The sequence below is a fragment of the Cetorhinus maximus genome, chromosome 13 (genome assembly GCF_964194155.1).
Source record: "Cetorhinus maximus chromosome 13, sCetMax3.hap1.1, whole genome shotgun sequence".
Taxonomy (NCBI): Eukaryota; Metazoa; Chordata; class Chondrichthyes; order Lamniformes; family Cetorhinidae; genus Cetorhinus; species Cetorhinus maximus.
In genome coordinates this window covers 77,887,058-77,901,501 of record NC_135891.1, presented here as the reverse complement: position 1 = coordinate 77,901,501, position 14,444 = coordinate 77,887,058, and the positions used below count along the sequence as shown (strand labels likewise).

The window sequence follows — 14,444 nt, the reverse complement described above, 5'->3', positions numbered from 1 at the left end:
CAGACCAAATAAAGAATTTAGAAAAGATTTCTTTACAGAATGATGAGAATGTGGATCTTTCTGCCAGATGGAGTGGTTAAAGCAGATAACACATAATGAGGGAGAAGAAAATAGAGGGATATGGCTGCCTTGATTGCTAGGAAGCTTGTATGGAGTATAAACACCAGCATGAATGAGTTTGGCTGAATAGCCTCTTTGTGTTGTAGCTTCTACAAAAAATTTGTGCCATCTTGAATTTTGAAAAATAACTCTCTTGTTGAAAGGATATGAATGCATTAGAAGCAGTTCAGAGAAGGTTCATTGAAATAATACCTGGGATAGAGGGAGGTTATCTTCGAGGAATGGTTGGACAGGCCAGGCTTGTATCCATTGGAGTTTAGAAGATTGAGGATTATCTTAATGAAACATGCACTGTTATGACCCCAGCTGATGTTATTACTGGACAAGTCAGATCCCGTGGAGGGTACTTACTGAAACAGATTCACAGGAGTCTACTGTTTATTAAACAAGGAACATTAATTATATTCCAGACAACAAAAAGGTTGGAAAGATTTCAATACAGACAGCAAGGAAAAAATGATTCAAACTCTCACTATCCCTTTTATCCCAGACTGGTATCACTATTTCCACACCAAGGCTAGAGCTGGTTCAGCTGCCTTTTCCAGTAGACTTCTGAACATTCACTAGAAGCCCTTCCAAAATTGGCATCTCCCTTGGGATATCCAGAAAACTCTCACTAAATTCACTATTACTTTAACTGTAGAGCAATAGCTATGAGTTCCTTAAACCCGTTTCCTCAGCAGTCTGGCATCTTTTCCAGCTAGAGAGAGTCTTAGACCTTTTCTGTTTTCACTCTGTGGTATACACATACCAACTGTGCTAAAATCTGCTTTATGTCTCTCTCTGATCCCCTGTTGCTAGGCAACAGCACAGTTTTTGCCTCTACTTTTTGAGTTTGTTTTAACTCTCCTAAATTACTAACTCCTTTGTAACCCATGCCTTCAATTTGAGTTGTAAAACCTCATTAAAAATGCACACATACAAACAGGGCCTGGAGACTTCCTGGTTCCATCTCAAAAAAAAAACACTCAAATGAAACCAAATTCAGGTTTCATCTTTCTTAACACAAATTTAATAAGTGTATAAATTAAACTTAAAAGTTATATCTTGTTCCAACACACACAAATACAAATATAACTTAATTAAAACTATATCTAGTTCTTAACAATATGATCCTGAGGGGACTTGACAGAGTGGATGCTGAAAGGATGTTTCCCCTTGTGGGAGAGACTAGAACCAGAGAACGCACTTTAAAAGTATGGGGTCTCCCATTTAAGATGGAAATGAGAAATTTTTTCTGAGGGTTGCGAATCTTTGGAACTTCCCCAGAGAGCAGTGGAGGCAGGGTCAATGAATATTTTTAAGGCAGAGGTAAATAAATTCTTGATTAACAAGGGAGTCAAAGGTTAACGAGGGTAGGTAGAATGTGGGGTTGAGGCCACAGTCAGATCAGCCATGATCTTATGGAATGGCAGAGCAGGCTCGAAGGACCGAATGGCTTATCCCATTCCAAATTCGTATGTTCCAGCATTTAGCTATTGCTTGAGTTTCAGCAACATATTCTGTTATGTTTTTGTCTATGTTTACAGTTTGAAACCTCTGCAGAAACTTCTTATTGCTCAGTTTAACTTTCACTTTGAAGCCTGAAGACATGGGAGAAAGGGAGGCATTACTTTTGAAGAAAGACAATTTCAATAAACTAAAAGCACTGGAAAGAACATCAAATAATGTCAAAAAACAAAATATGTTGCCACAGACTCATTTTACCCCCTCTCCTCATCGCAAAGAATGAATCTTCCACCATTGAAAATGTCTACATCTGCTAATTTGTGGTTCTAGTTATTTTCCTGCAATGCAAACACAAAGGTTAGATAAATCTGCAGTATGAGTGACAACAAACCCCTGCCTTCTGCACTTTCTGTCACAAGATAACTAATGCTGTTGAAATAAAAGCAGAAAATACTGGGAGCTCACAACAGGTCAGGCAGCAGCTGTGGAGAGAAATGGACTTAAAGTTAATCGGTTCTGATGAAACTTTAACCTGAAACATTAACCCTGTTTCTCTCTTCATAGATGCTCTAGACCTGAGTATTCCCAGTTTTTTCTGTTTTTATTTCAAACTTCCAGCCGCTGCAGTATTTTGGCTAATTGGAACTGAAAGATATTGGAAATAAATAGGATTTTGATTAAGTGCAGAGGTAGATAAAATGGCCAGGAAGAGAGCAGACAGGAATTGACAGAGGGCAAGGCTGAATTAACGACAAAAGTGATGGTGCAAAGCCAAAGAGAAGTGATAATAGAACAATTACAGAAGCAAAAATTGGGTCTAGAGGTGTCAATAGCACTTTACAATCTTCAGAACTCGATATTGAGTCTAACAATTTCGGATCGCCATTTTTTTCAGACAGTTGCTGTTGGTGATGATTCTGCCATTGATGCTTGTACATACCTACCCATCTTTTGTTTCTTTACTTGCCCAATTTCCATGTCCTTTCACCTTGCATCATCATCCCTTTTGTCATTTAACCTTTCCAGCCTTCTACCCTATCCCCTTTCGCCCTCCTCTCTCTCCACCCCATCTCCCACTGCTCATTTCTCCCCCTCCTCTCCTCTCTCTTCCTCTCCCCACTTTCTCTCCTCTCCGTCTCCTTCCTGAACTCCTGACTTCCTGCTCCCCCCTTTCCCCACCCCCCCACCCTCTTCTTGCCTCTCCTCTGTCTGTCTCTTTCCTGCTCCTTGCTCTCTTTCTCCTGTTCCTCTGAAAGCTAAAAGTTGTCAGTCGCAGAAAATATGGAATTCTTTACTCACTGTTATCTTTGGGGATATAATGCAATATGTTTGTGATGTTGTAATATCACTGAATAGGAATTTGCAGTATTCCTTAGAAACTTTTCTGGAATGCTTTAAATGGAATAAGGGGAGCCTACTGTTGCAGCCAAACTACATACACTGCATTACTATTGCAAACTGTATCAGGAGCACAACTGGATTAAAATGAGGTCTGCTACATAATTAGGTTTGTAAATGTGGGGAAGTGTGCAATTTGAGCAAAGAAAGATTGTATTTATGGGAATTGACAGTCAGCTCATTTACACAGCAGGGGTAAGTACCCTTGGGGGAGAGTTTGGATTTTAGGTTGGCATTCACTGATCTGATACTCTTAGCCCATGTGTTATTTAAATTCTTAACTTTTGAGTCTGGAAGTAGATGTTGAGGAGAAGCACTTGTCAAACATGTATAGCAAACTTTGTGTTATCAGTATTATGCCAACCGGAATGCTGTACTAACCGGAATTTTACCTCAGTCAGGCTAGCCAAGCTCCTGGTAGAGCTGCTGTTGCCACGCTTGCCTCGGCCTCGCCGTTGCCTCGCTTCTTCATTTTTAATCAACCTGTGAATGCTTGAACAGTGTATCAGAAACAGAATTACAGCATTAAACCTCACTTTCCATTTCACACCAAAACACTTGGAATTAATTCTGTTTTCCACTAAAGGTCAGAGTTAAAAGCTATCATTAACTGAAGGTCAGCAGTTTGTTAGTGGTACTCAACCAGCAAGCTCATCCTGCTGTTGCCTGCCCCCTGTGCAATTAACCAACACAACCTATTCCCGGAGCATGTCAGGTAACACACATTTTACTGTATGTATTTGGTTAGCAGTGTTATTGGGAAACACTGTCCTTTGACAACACCTTCCAAACCCGTACCCTCTAGCACCTAGAAGGACGAGGACAGCAGATACATGGGAACACTATCACCTGGAAGTTCCCCTCCAAGCTACTCACTATCCTGACTTGGAAATGTATCGTCGTTCCTTCACTGTTGCTGGTTCAAAATCCTGGAACTCGCTCCCTAACAGGACCATGGATGTATCTACACCACATGGACTGCAGTGGTTCAAGAAGGCGGCTCACCACCACCTCCTCAAGGGCAACTAGAGATGGGCAATAAATGCTGACCTGGCCAGCGGCACCCATACCCAATAAAAGAATAAAAAAGCACCCTAGATTATTCCAGATATGGCGGTCTTGGCCTCTAATGGCTAGCGTGTCAATACTTCCTCTTTAAGTGTTTGTTTTATATATAAAATACACACACACACTGCACACACGGCGAAGCTTATGGGGCTGTTGGTGTCCTTCAGGCAAGACTGTACTGCCAACAGTTGAAATGATCTGTTGGGAAAATCCTTTTGAAATACAGCCATGAAAAGAAGCGATTTCAGATGCAGTTTTTGAGTGTGCATGCAAACTGGATACAGATGTGAGGTTACAGGAGGGGACCTTATTAAAAGACTTCAAACTTTTCATACTTTGCAATTCTTATTTAAGAAAAGACCCTTGATCTTTGGCAGTATGTTTGGTCAATTTTTGCCTCGTTTCCCTCCATTGCCCCATAAAATGTTTTCGGAATGCCATTGTGTATCTTTTGCATTTTGCCAATGGAAGGATTCCTATATATAGCCAGTGGCCTGGTTTCTATCTGCTGCCCCCTCACCTTTGAAAATAGGTGTTGACCAACCTACATTGGCTCCTGGTCAAACAACACTTTGATTTTAAAATTCTCAACCTTGTTTTCGAGGCCCTCCATGACCTCGTCCCTCCCTATCTCTGTAATCTCCAACCCTGCTACCCTCCAAAATATCTGCAATCATCTAATTCTGGTCTTCTGAAAATTCCCCATTTTAATTGCTCTACCCTTGATGTCCATGCCTTGAGCTGCCTAGGTCCTAAGCCTGAAGTTTCCTCCCTGAACCTTTCTGACCCTCGACCTCCCTCTCTTCCTTTAAGATGCTCCTTAAACTTGGTCAAATCTTATTTTTTTGACCTCCTGCACTAATATCACCTTATGTGTCTCATTGTCCAGTTTTTCCCTCCAATGCCCCTGTGAAGCACCTTTTGGGTATTTTATTATGCTAAAGGTGTTGTGTAAATGTAAGCTGTCATTGTAAACTATCTTAAGTTTGCTGATGGTACAAAGTTAGCTGGGAAAGTACACTATGAGGGGAATGCAAAGGGATACAGACAAGTTGAGTGAGCAATAACAAGGCAGATGGAATATAATGTGGGATGTATGGAATTATCCACTTTAGTAGAAAAACTAGAAAACCAAAATAATATTTTAATTGGTGGGAGACTGGGAAATGTTAGTGTTCAGAGGGACTTGGGTATGTTTGTACACAAATCACAAAGTTAACATGTAGGTACAGCAACAATTAGGAAAGTAAATGGTGTGTTGACTTTTAATATGTAGTGATAGGGATATCAGGAAAGAATTCTTGCTACATTTATAAAGGATCTTGGTGAGTCCACACTTGGCGTAATGTGTTCAGTTTTGGTCTCTTTGTCTAAGGAAGGATATAAGTGCATTAGTTATATTAGTGCATATAAGAAGACGTATAACAAAACTTCACTAGACCGATTCCTGAGGTGAGGGGATTATCCTATGAGGAGGGATTGCATATACTTGGCCTATGTTCTCTAGAATTTAGAAAGTGATCAAATTGAAACACAAAAAATTCTTAAAGGATTTTTTTATTCCTTATGTTCTATAAAAAGCTGTGAATGCTTTCAAGACTGAGACTGATAGAATCTCATTAGGTTGTGGAATCAAGGGGTATAGAGCAAAAACTGGACAGTGAAGTTGAGGTAGATCAGTCAGATCTATTTGAGCAGGCTGAAGAAATTGAACGTCTGACTCCTTTTCCTATGTTTGTGGAATCCTGAAACCATCTTTTCCACTAGAAGCGGTCTACCCCAGGGTGTATCAGGCTGCTGTTGTGACCACTTACAGGTTATGGTGCTATCTTAGTGTTGAAATTTCAAGTTACTATGCTGCAGGATGCCAGTGAGTTTGAATTAAGTGGATCAGATCTCTGGGATAACTGTCCTGCTTGTGATGTGCTTGGAGGGCACCTGTTGTTTAGTTAATGTTGGTATGATTTTTACTGGAAATATACAAAGCTATTTAAGGTGGGGAATGACAGAATAGCTTTATGTAAATTTCAAATGATCAAAAATTGAAGAAAATGTTCCTGAGTCTTTAATTTTGGAATAATGTTTTTAGTTTTGAATTTGGGAGTTATTAAAGGAAAGTTATTCAGAAGTTAGGCTGGAGCAATAGCAGTAATGGAAAATGGAACAGATTCGGAATACTGTATTTGCATCACGCATTTCTGATCAGGTGCAGCACAGCCTGTTTCTGAGTTAAGCTCCTTTTCAACTTTAGATGGGTGAGCTGTAGTCTGCTATAGTGACTATTGCACTTCTTGTGTCAGCTACCCTCACTGAGTGAGATTACCTGTAACTGGCAAATTTCTGCCCACTGAGAGCTGGCTTGTTACTTTACACACAACCTTGCATCCAGGAAAGAAAGGAGAGCTTGAGCCGATTGGGTTGGAACCTCCAACTGACAACGCGCAACATTTAAAATCCATGGCAACATCCAGCACGCCAGCATTGGAGGAGTGAGGATAAGGAGGTGTAAGCCATCCCTAATTGAGTATTGCCAGTAAATAGCTGGACCACATGGACCATGAACGTTTGGCTCTAGTTTGTGCTGAGTTGGCTGATCTGATGAAGGTGGTAGGATGTTTGAATTGGCTGTCACTTTCCTCAGCTAGGGAGGGCAAAATCAGCCAAAGGTTCCTGGCCGCTATATAGGAACTCCTGCAGCGTGTGGGGATGTAAACATCATAGTGACTTATCAGGCTTGGCGATTGATACCTCTAGAAGGGGAAGGTGGAGTTGTTTTGAGAACTAAAAGCAAATTTGCATAAATTGTAGCTGGGAGCAGCAGAGCTCGTGACCATGGGAGTGTGATACTCTTGGCTTTAGGTATAATCTGCTGCTGGTAAAGTCAACCCTATTTACTTTTCACTTGGCTAAACCGATTAATGATGTGGTTTTGTAATAGGTTACAGTGCCATATGGCTTTAGGGACGTGAAAGAAGTGTTTTTTTGTTTTGTATGAGTTTTGGTAGAACCCATGGTAAGTGAGAGAGTATAATATGATGTGCTACTGCCCACAAGTACATGAAGGTTGTTACAAAGTATGAAGGCTGCAGTCTGCCCTATGCAACGTAGAGTGTGTGTTTATATGAGGCACCTTTATGTTCTGTGTAGTTTGCTCTGTCTCATTTTGGATCATTTATAAATATTGATGTCGTCTTTTGATTCTATCTTTTCCCTTGTTTTGTTTTGCAGACTACCAACTACGAACACAATGAAGGGAGACTGCGCCTGAAGAGTCATTGGGGGGAGGATCCAATTCAGTGGATTGTGTAAAGTGTTGGGTATATTCATCATGTTTCAGATCTCTGTCATAGCACCGTCTTTCATGAAGAAGATTAAACATTTCAACTGCGCTCATCCATGGAGCTGAAAGAACAACAAGCAGTATTTTTCTCTTTTCCCACACATCCATGTCATCGCCAAATCTTCCTCTTGCTTTTTGGTCCCTTTGGATAGTTAGATTCTTTCTTTGTTAACCTTTTTCTCTCTCAGCACTTGGGCAAGTTAAACTGCCGGACTGAACTTGGACTTGGAGTGCTCCCAATGAGTTCTAACGTTGTTGCTGTTGCTTAGCAGTTGTATTCTGATATGAGTGAGAATTTTGTTGGCTGACAGTTGTGCTATATATGTGTTTTGCCTTGTCTCAATCCCCAAGCACTGAATTAATGTGAAACCAACCAATGGTAACAATGCACTCCAAGAAGAACTCAATTCCCTGTTAATTAAGGAAAAGCATCTGCAAAACCACAAAGAAGACATTGCCCTCCTCATGTATAGATATGCATTCCAAGATTTGTCCAACTATTTGTTTTCCTTTTGAATACAAATATAACTTAATATTCAGAATGAAATCAGGAAGCAAATATCCCTGTAACAAGATGTTTGTCCCAACCAAGGTGGTTTAGTAGCCGGTGTTGCCATCCCAGAGCTTTCCATGTGTTGAACCTCGTTTAACCCAGCAAACAGATTCTCTTTAAAATCTGACATCTTTTTCTCACTGCATTCTCGCCAAACTGAATCACAGCGGCACAAGTCAGACCATGCTCAACATTAAGTTTTGAGCTAATTTAAACTGCAAGCGGGCTAAGTCTCACAGAATGACCAGTACATTCCTCCTCCCAATTGTGCCCCCCTCTCCCATCCCTCCCCACCTCTCCTCCCCCCCTCTCTCCTCCCCCCTTGCCCCCTCATGTCCCTCTCTCTCCCCCCTCATGTCCCCCTCTCTCCTCTCTCTCTCCCCCCACTCTCTCTCTCTCCCCCCACTCTCTCTCTCTCCCCCCACTCTCTCTCCCCCCCCACTCTCTCTCTCCCCTCCACTCTCTCTCTCCCCCCCCAACTCTCTCTCCCCCCACTCTCTCTCCTCCCCCCCCCACTCTCTCTCTCCCCCCCCACTCTCTCTCTCCCCTCCACTCTCTCTCCCCCCCCAACTCTCTCTCTCTCCCCCCCCCACTCTCTCTCCCCCCCCCACTCTCTCTCCCCCCCCCCACTCTCTCTCTCTCCCCCCCCCACTCTCTCTCTCTCCCCCCCCACTCACTCTCTCCCCCCCCACACTCTCTCTCCCCCCCCCACTCTCTCTCTCCCCCCCCACTCTCTCTCTCCCCCCCCCACTCTCTCTCTCCCCCCCCCACTCTCTCTCTCCCCCCCCCACTCTCTCTCTCCCCCCCCACTCTCTCTCTCCCCCCCCCACTCTCTCTCTCCCCCCCCACTCTCTCTCTCCCCCCCCCACTCTCTCTCTCCCCCCCCACTCTCTCTCTCCCCCCCCACTCTCTCTCTCCCCCCCACTCTCTCTCTCCCCCCCACTCTCTCTCTCCCCCCCACCTCTCTCTCCCCCCCCACTCTCTCCCCCCCAACTCTCTCCCCCCACTCTCTCTCTCCCCCACTCTCTCTCTCTCCCCCCCACACTCTCCTCCACTCTCTCGCCCCACCCTCTCTCTCCCCCACTCTCTCTCTCCCCCCACTCTCTCTCTCCCCCCACTCTCTCTCTCCCCCCACTCTCTCTCTCTCCCCCCCACTCTCTCTCTCCCCCCACTCTCTCTCTCCCCCCAAACTCTCTCTCTCCCCCCCACTCTCTCTCCCCCCCCCACTCTCTCTCCCCCCCCACTCTCTCTCCCCCCCCACTCTCTCTCCCCCCCCACTCTCTCTCCCCCCCCACTCTCTCTCCCCCCCCACTCTCTCTCCCCCCCCCACTCTCTCTCCCCCCCCCCACTCTCTCTCCCCCCCCACTCTCTCTCCCCCCCCACTCTCTCTCCCCCCCCCACTCTCTCTCCCCCCCCCACTCTCTCTCCCCCCCCACTCTCTCTCCCCCCCCCACTCTCTCTCCCCCCCCCCACTCTCTCTCCCCCCCCGACTCTCTCCCCCCCCGACTCTCTCCCCCCCCACTCTCTCTCTCCCCCCCCACTCACTCTCTCTTTGTATCTCTCTCTTTCCCCCCCCCCACACTCTCTCCCTCGCGCACTCTCTCTTGCGCGCTCTCTCCGCCACTCTCGCACTCTCTCTCTCCCTCACTCTCTCGTGCTCTCTCTCTCTCTCTCCCCCCTTCCTTGTTGATACCTCTTCTGCACTGCCCATCAGGTCCAGCTGCCAGTGTGAAGTTTACATTCTGCTGTACAAGCAACCTGTCTGATAAACATGCGTGTTTATTTTATTTTTGAAGGGGGCGAGTTATTGGATGTTTTTTTAAATCTTGCTGTTAAAAATACTAGAAAGAGGCTGTTTGGCAGTTCCAGTAATCAGGCCTTCACAAACTCAAGTGCTGAGCTCTGATTGTGACCTGTTTCTTGTTACAAACCAGCCATAGATCTAAACCAAAGGCTGATCTGGCCCTCAAACTGAAGGGATTGTAGGGTTGGTTCAGATAGCAGGTTGCTTCAATGAAATGTGTTCTCAACAGTTAACTTTTTTATGCTACTTTTTTTTAATGTGTGTGCACAATGCTGTGTAAAATGTTGAAAGAACAGTGTTGGAATGAGTGCTGATGAACTTCACCTGATTTGGTTCTTGGCTGGCACAGAGTTATTTATTTCTGGGCCAGACTGATTCATCCAGTGCCACAATGACTGTGTAAATGACCCTGTTGCTGGGACCTGCTACACGACAATGCAACAGCCTATAGCAAAAATGTTTGAAACCATATGTTGTGGGGTTAAGCTAAAAGGGTCACTGACAGCCACACGAGTTGCCTGCTTGGTATGATTCTGTGCCATAGGAAATGACGGCTTTTAAGGGCATTTACTCAGCTTCCCGAAGGCTCAATGATTAAAGGCACCATGTAGTACTCAGTCAGACAGAACAGATGATGCCAGAGTTGATCCTTGGTTCGTACTGAGTTACCTGAATTTGCTGAGACAGCAGTGGTGATGTTCCAACTGGCCTTTGTCTCCAAAAAGTGAAAAACCTTTGGCTTGGGGCCCCCACTCCTCCTTGCTATCCGGTAACCACTACTTTAAAGCACACATACCTGGCTCTTAAAATGCAGATTGACTGGGTTTGGGCCACCTGTGATTCCTCCTGTGGTTGACTATCTGACTGCACACACACAGTCCTGCTGCTGCATCTTCCCGTGCAAGTTGCTGTGATCAGTCCAGGGGAGTGATATTTCTTGCTAAGCGTATAAAGCTGTGTGCATGTGGAACCCAAAACCCTGCAGTAAAGGCCCACGGATCAGCTCATCATATGCAGCAGTTGCAAATGAGATGTTTCAGTCAGCTTGTTACTTTCTGTGGCCGAGTTTCATTGTGTCGCTGAAAGTGGCCTGTCACTATGTCACAAACACTGGCATTGATTTCTATTAGAGCAGCAGCCACGGTCATGGAGAACTGGACATGCTCTGAAATAGGATAATTAAAGGAGAGCAAGCAAGTAGCATTCCATCATAAAGGATAGAGACAAAGTTGGGTGTCTGAGCTATCAATTCTGTGTGTGATTTAACAAGGTGCCCTTTAAATCACATTTTCCCCATCTCTAAACAGTTAACAATAAAAGACATTCACCTGTGAATTTACAGCAGGCGTTCTCTTGTAGAACAGTAACCCCCTAAACACCATTATTCTGGAATTTCCGCCAACTGCCCACTGAAGTTATGTCAGGAAAACCTTGGTGAAATTCAGGGCCAATGTCCCTGACCCCTACAGATGAGCAAGGTCTGGACATATTTCCTCTGCTGTGCAGTATTAGCTGATCTTAGGCAGGGCTGGAGTAAGGGTAGTTCAATTGGCGACAGTGCATCTGGATTAAGAGAGGAGAGAGGGAGGAATTGGACAGACTGCTTGCTAGCAAGTGACCCTGCAGGAAATATGGGTATGTGCATGCTGTGATATTATCAAGTTCAGCTGTTATGTCCTCCACAAGTCACATATTGTTGGTAGTTGATGTCGAAAGTGACACATAAACACCGGCCACTTGTGGGATGTACTGGAATGCTTCCTGGAACCCTAACCTGGTGAAGACATCAATGTTTACAGGAGAATTGGAAAAGGCAGCACCTAGTCTTCTAACTTAGCATAGCATAGTGTAGTTATGTAAAGTACAGTATTTGAAATGAATAGTGTGTGGAACACCAACAGATGCATCACAGTGGTAGATGTGGCTTTGGGCCTGGGTTGCACCATTGCCAAGTTAGTAATTCCAACCTTACTGCTAATCACTGGATGAGCACACCCCACAAGGCAGCCTGGTTGTTTAATACCACATAGCAACCAGCATTGGAAATATATTAGTCAAGGATGATGCTCTGTTTGGGAATACCAATGAAAAAGAAGTGAGGTAAAAAGAAAGAAGGAGTAATTATGCTTTCGCCAAACCTTCTGGTGTGAACTGTCTCCATACAATCTAAGGAAATGGTAGGGTTAGTTCTTTAAATACATTTCTCTGATGGTTTGAATTTACCATTGGCAAGACACAATGGGTTTAATAGAATTGCTGAATGATTTAAAACAGCACAGACTGTCCTCAGAAAATGCCAATTACTTACAAACGAAACTCTTTCTGAAATAGAGTCTGGAGCTGATATTCTTATTACTTCACAATACTGGGAAATCGTAAATCTTCCTTCTCAAGCTGGTTTGTGTGAGGGGAAATTACCTTTTCACACTTATGTTTCAGTGTGTGTGTGGTGACTATCATTGTTGCCCACTGAGGTAGAACCGTACTCATGGTGTAGCTGTTTTTTACTGCTAGCAAACTGAACAACAGAGGACCTTACAACTCCAAGGGATAGGGGATTTATGTGGCCATGTGTAGCACTCTCCTGTAGCAGCCTCGAAGGATTCCTAAAGTAAAAAATGCCTGGAAGTAGGTATAACATAAAGGAACTGTTAGTGTTAAGCAGTCTGACACATCCTGGAATATTTCAAACGAGCTTTTGTACAATAATCACTCTGATGTTGCTGATTTTTTTTAAAGGAAATGTAATGACATAAATCAGAAAGGATTCATTTTAGAGTCCTATAATTTGAGTTCTCTGAAATAATTTTCACTTGAAGCATTTCTAGAGGGTTGTGAATTCCAAGGATAGATGAATTCCAAACTGTGTTAACTTAAAGCATGCCATAGCTAACCATTGAGGGCCAGCAAAGCCTGATTTCAGGTCCTCCTCCTCATCACAGGTTATGGCTGTTCAGCAGGAAGATGCATCCATCGACACATTCTTATTTTCTACACCGTGAGCCAGAGATTCATCCAAAGTGGTTATTCTTTGTTACTGACTCAATAGTAATTGGCATTAGTCATTCCTACAAGAGTAGCCGCATGCTAAAACGCATGTGAGTGTATTATGATCCCAGTGAGTAATTTGATGTTTTCGAAATCTGTATATAAATACTGGTGGCTAAAGGAGAAAGATCAGCCAGCATCACTGCTCCTGTTTTCTCTCTGCAAAGGCTCGGAGTGCAATATGCATGTGTGCTGCATATGAAATTCTGTGGTAATGGCCCCCCTCCATGATTGAATAGCCCATCAACATGGAATGCCAAGCCTCATGAACAAGTGTTTAGCCTCTTGAGTGAGGTTTGAGAGAGAGCCCCAACACTCCGGTGCCTCTTTCCGAAAGCAGCAGATAAAAATCGGGGAAGAACCTGATGTCATTGTCCATAGATAATGTAGAGAACAGTACCCGACATTTTACATCAGCTGAATTTGGTTTTGTTTAGCTCAGTTTGGGGTCCTGTCATCTCTGAATTCCATGATGGTGAGGGAGAAGAGCAAGAGAGAGGTGGGGGGAGTCTTTAAGACTGGTCTCCAAGGGTGAAAGTTCTGTACCCTGAGATGACTCCATTTTGTTTGGTTTCTGCTTTCTTTGGGGAAAACCATGTTGTGTAGTGTTCACTATTGTCTGAAAGAACTGTGACAGTTTTGTGGGTTGCAATGATGGAATGTGAATTCTGGTTGAAGAGACCATGTCTCATGATAAGTTCTGGAATATTTCCAATATGTTAACCTTGCGCACCTGCTACAAACAGCAAGACCAGAAGCTGCTTCTTGTTGAGGAATGCCTGTCCTTTGGAGCAGCTGCTGTAGAAAGCTATTCAAGTAGTAAACTTATTTAATTGGAACACACTCATTCCTGGAAATCTTAAGTTGGGCTGTGTGGGGAAAGCAAAACCCACCAATGCAGCAAAGAGTCATTCAGGAGTTTGACTTGGCTGTGCTCTCTCAGACACACAGTGCATTGTACTGCGTTTAGTATGCTTGGGGACTAATCTAGTCTGGTCTGGGAGTGCTGTCTCATGCCAGTGAGTGCCTGCATTTCATAGCTCTTCTTTGGCTGGCTCCAGAGGATAGATAGTTCCTTCCGTGAGGCTGTTCAGATGCCCAGGTAAACTGATAGATGTGGCTCATTAGGTTTCTTAAAGCGTTTCCTTTCTCTGCCTGTTACTGATGTTGAGTTCATTCACCTTCCTTCCATGATATCAATTTATCATACTCTTTACATAGCCAATAAAAAAGAAATCCCAAAACAGTATGGTATGTTTTTTACATGGAGTTTATAGGTAAGATGCACCAACCCAGTAATACTGTAACAGGTATGAAGGAGCATATAGATGTAATAGCAATGTGTGATCGTCGTAACATGATAATGAGCATGTTAAGTGCACCATAATAGTAAGTGTATGGTGCACACTCAGTCAGTAATAACATTGAGTGTATGTGCATATCTTGTAATAACTTTTCTAAGTTATTAAATTTCTCAAATTCTGTTTAATATTCAGTAGTTTAGAATTTACAGAAATGCTAATTCCATCACCCTCCATTTGGGCTCATCTCAGTAACCAGGAATGAGCTGGTCTTTATGACCCAGAAAATCAAAGTAGCCCATGCCCGATCAAATTGACTCCTATGTTTCCCATATTTAATAAACAACTTTCGCTGTAGAGCAC

The 14,444-nt window shown here is 43.7% G+C and overlaps 1 protein-coding gene across 1 annotated transcript in view; it reads left to right on the top strand.

The window, feature by feature from the left end:
• Positions 1-7,452, top strand: part of LOC144688730 (AP-1 complex subunit mu-1) — a 117,452-nt gene extending 110,000 nt beyond the window's left edge. Inside the window, exon 12 of the mRNA XM_078555625.1 lies at positions 7,264-7,452. Coding sequence (XP_078411751.1) covers positions 7,264-7,286 — 23 coding nt within the window. The 3' untranslated portion in view covers positions 7,287-7,452. The remainder of the gene's footprint in view (positions 1-7,263) is intronic.
• The last annotated feature ends 6,992 nt before the right edge of the window (positions 7,453-14,444 follow it).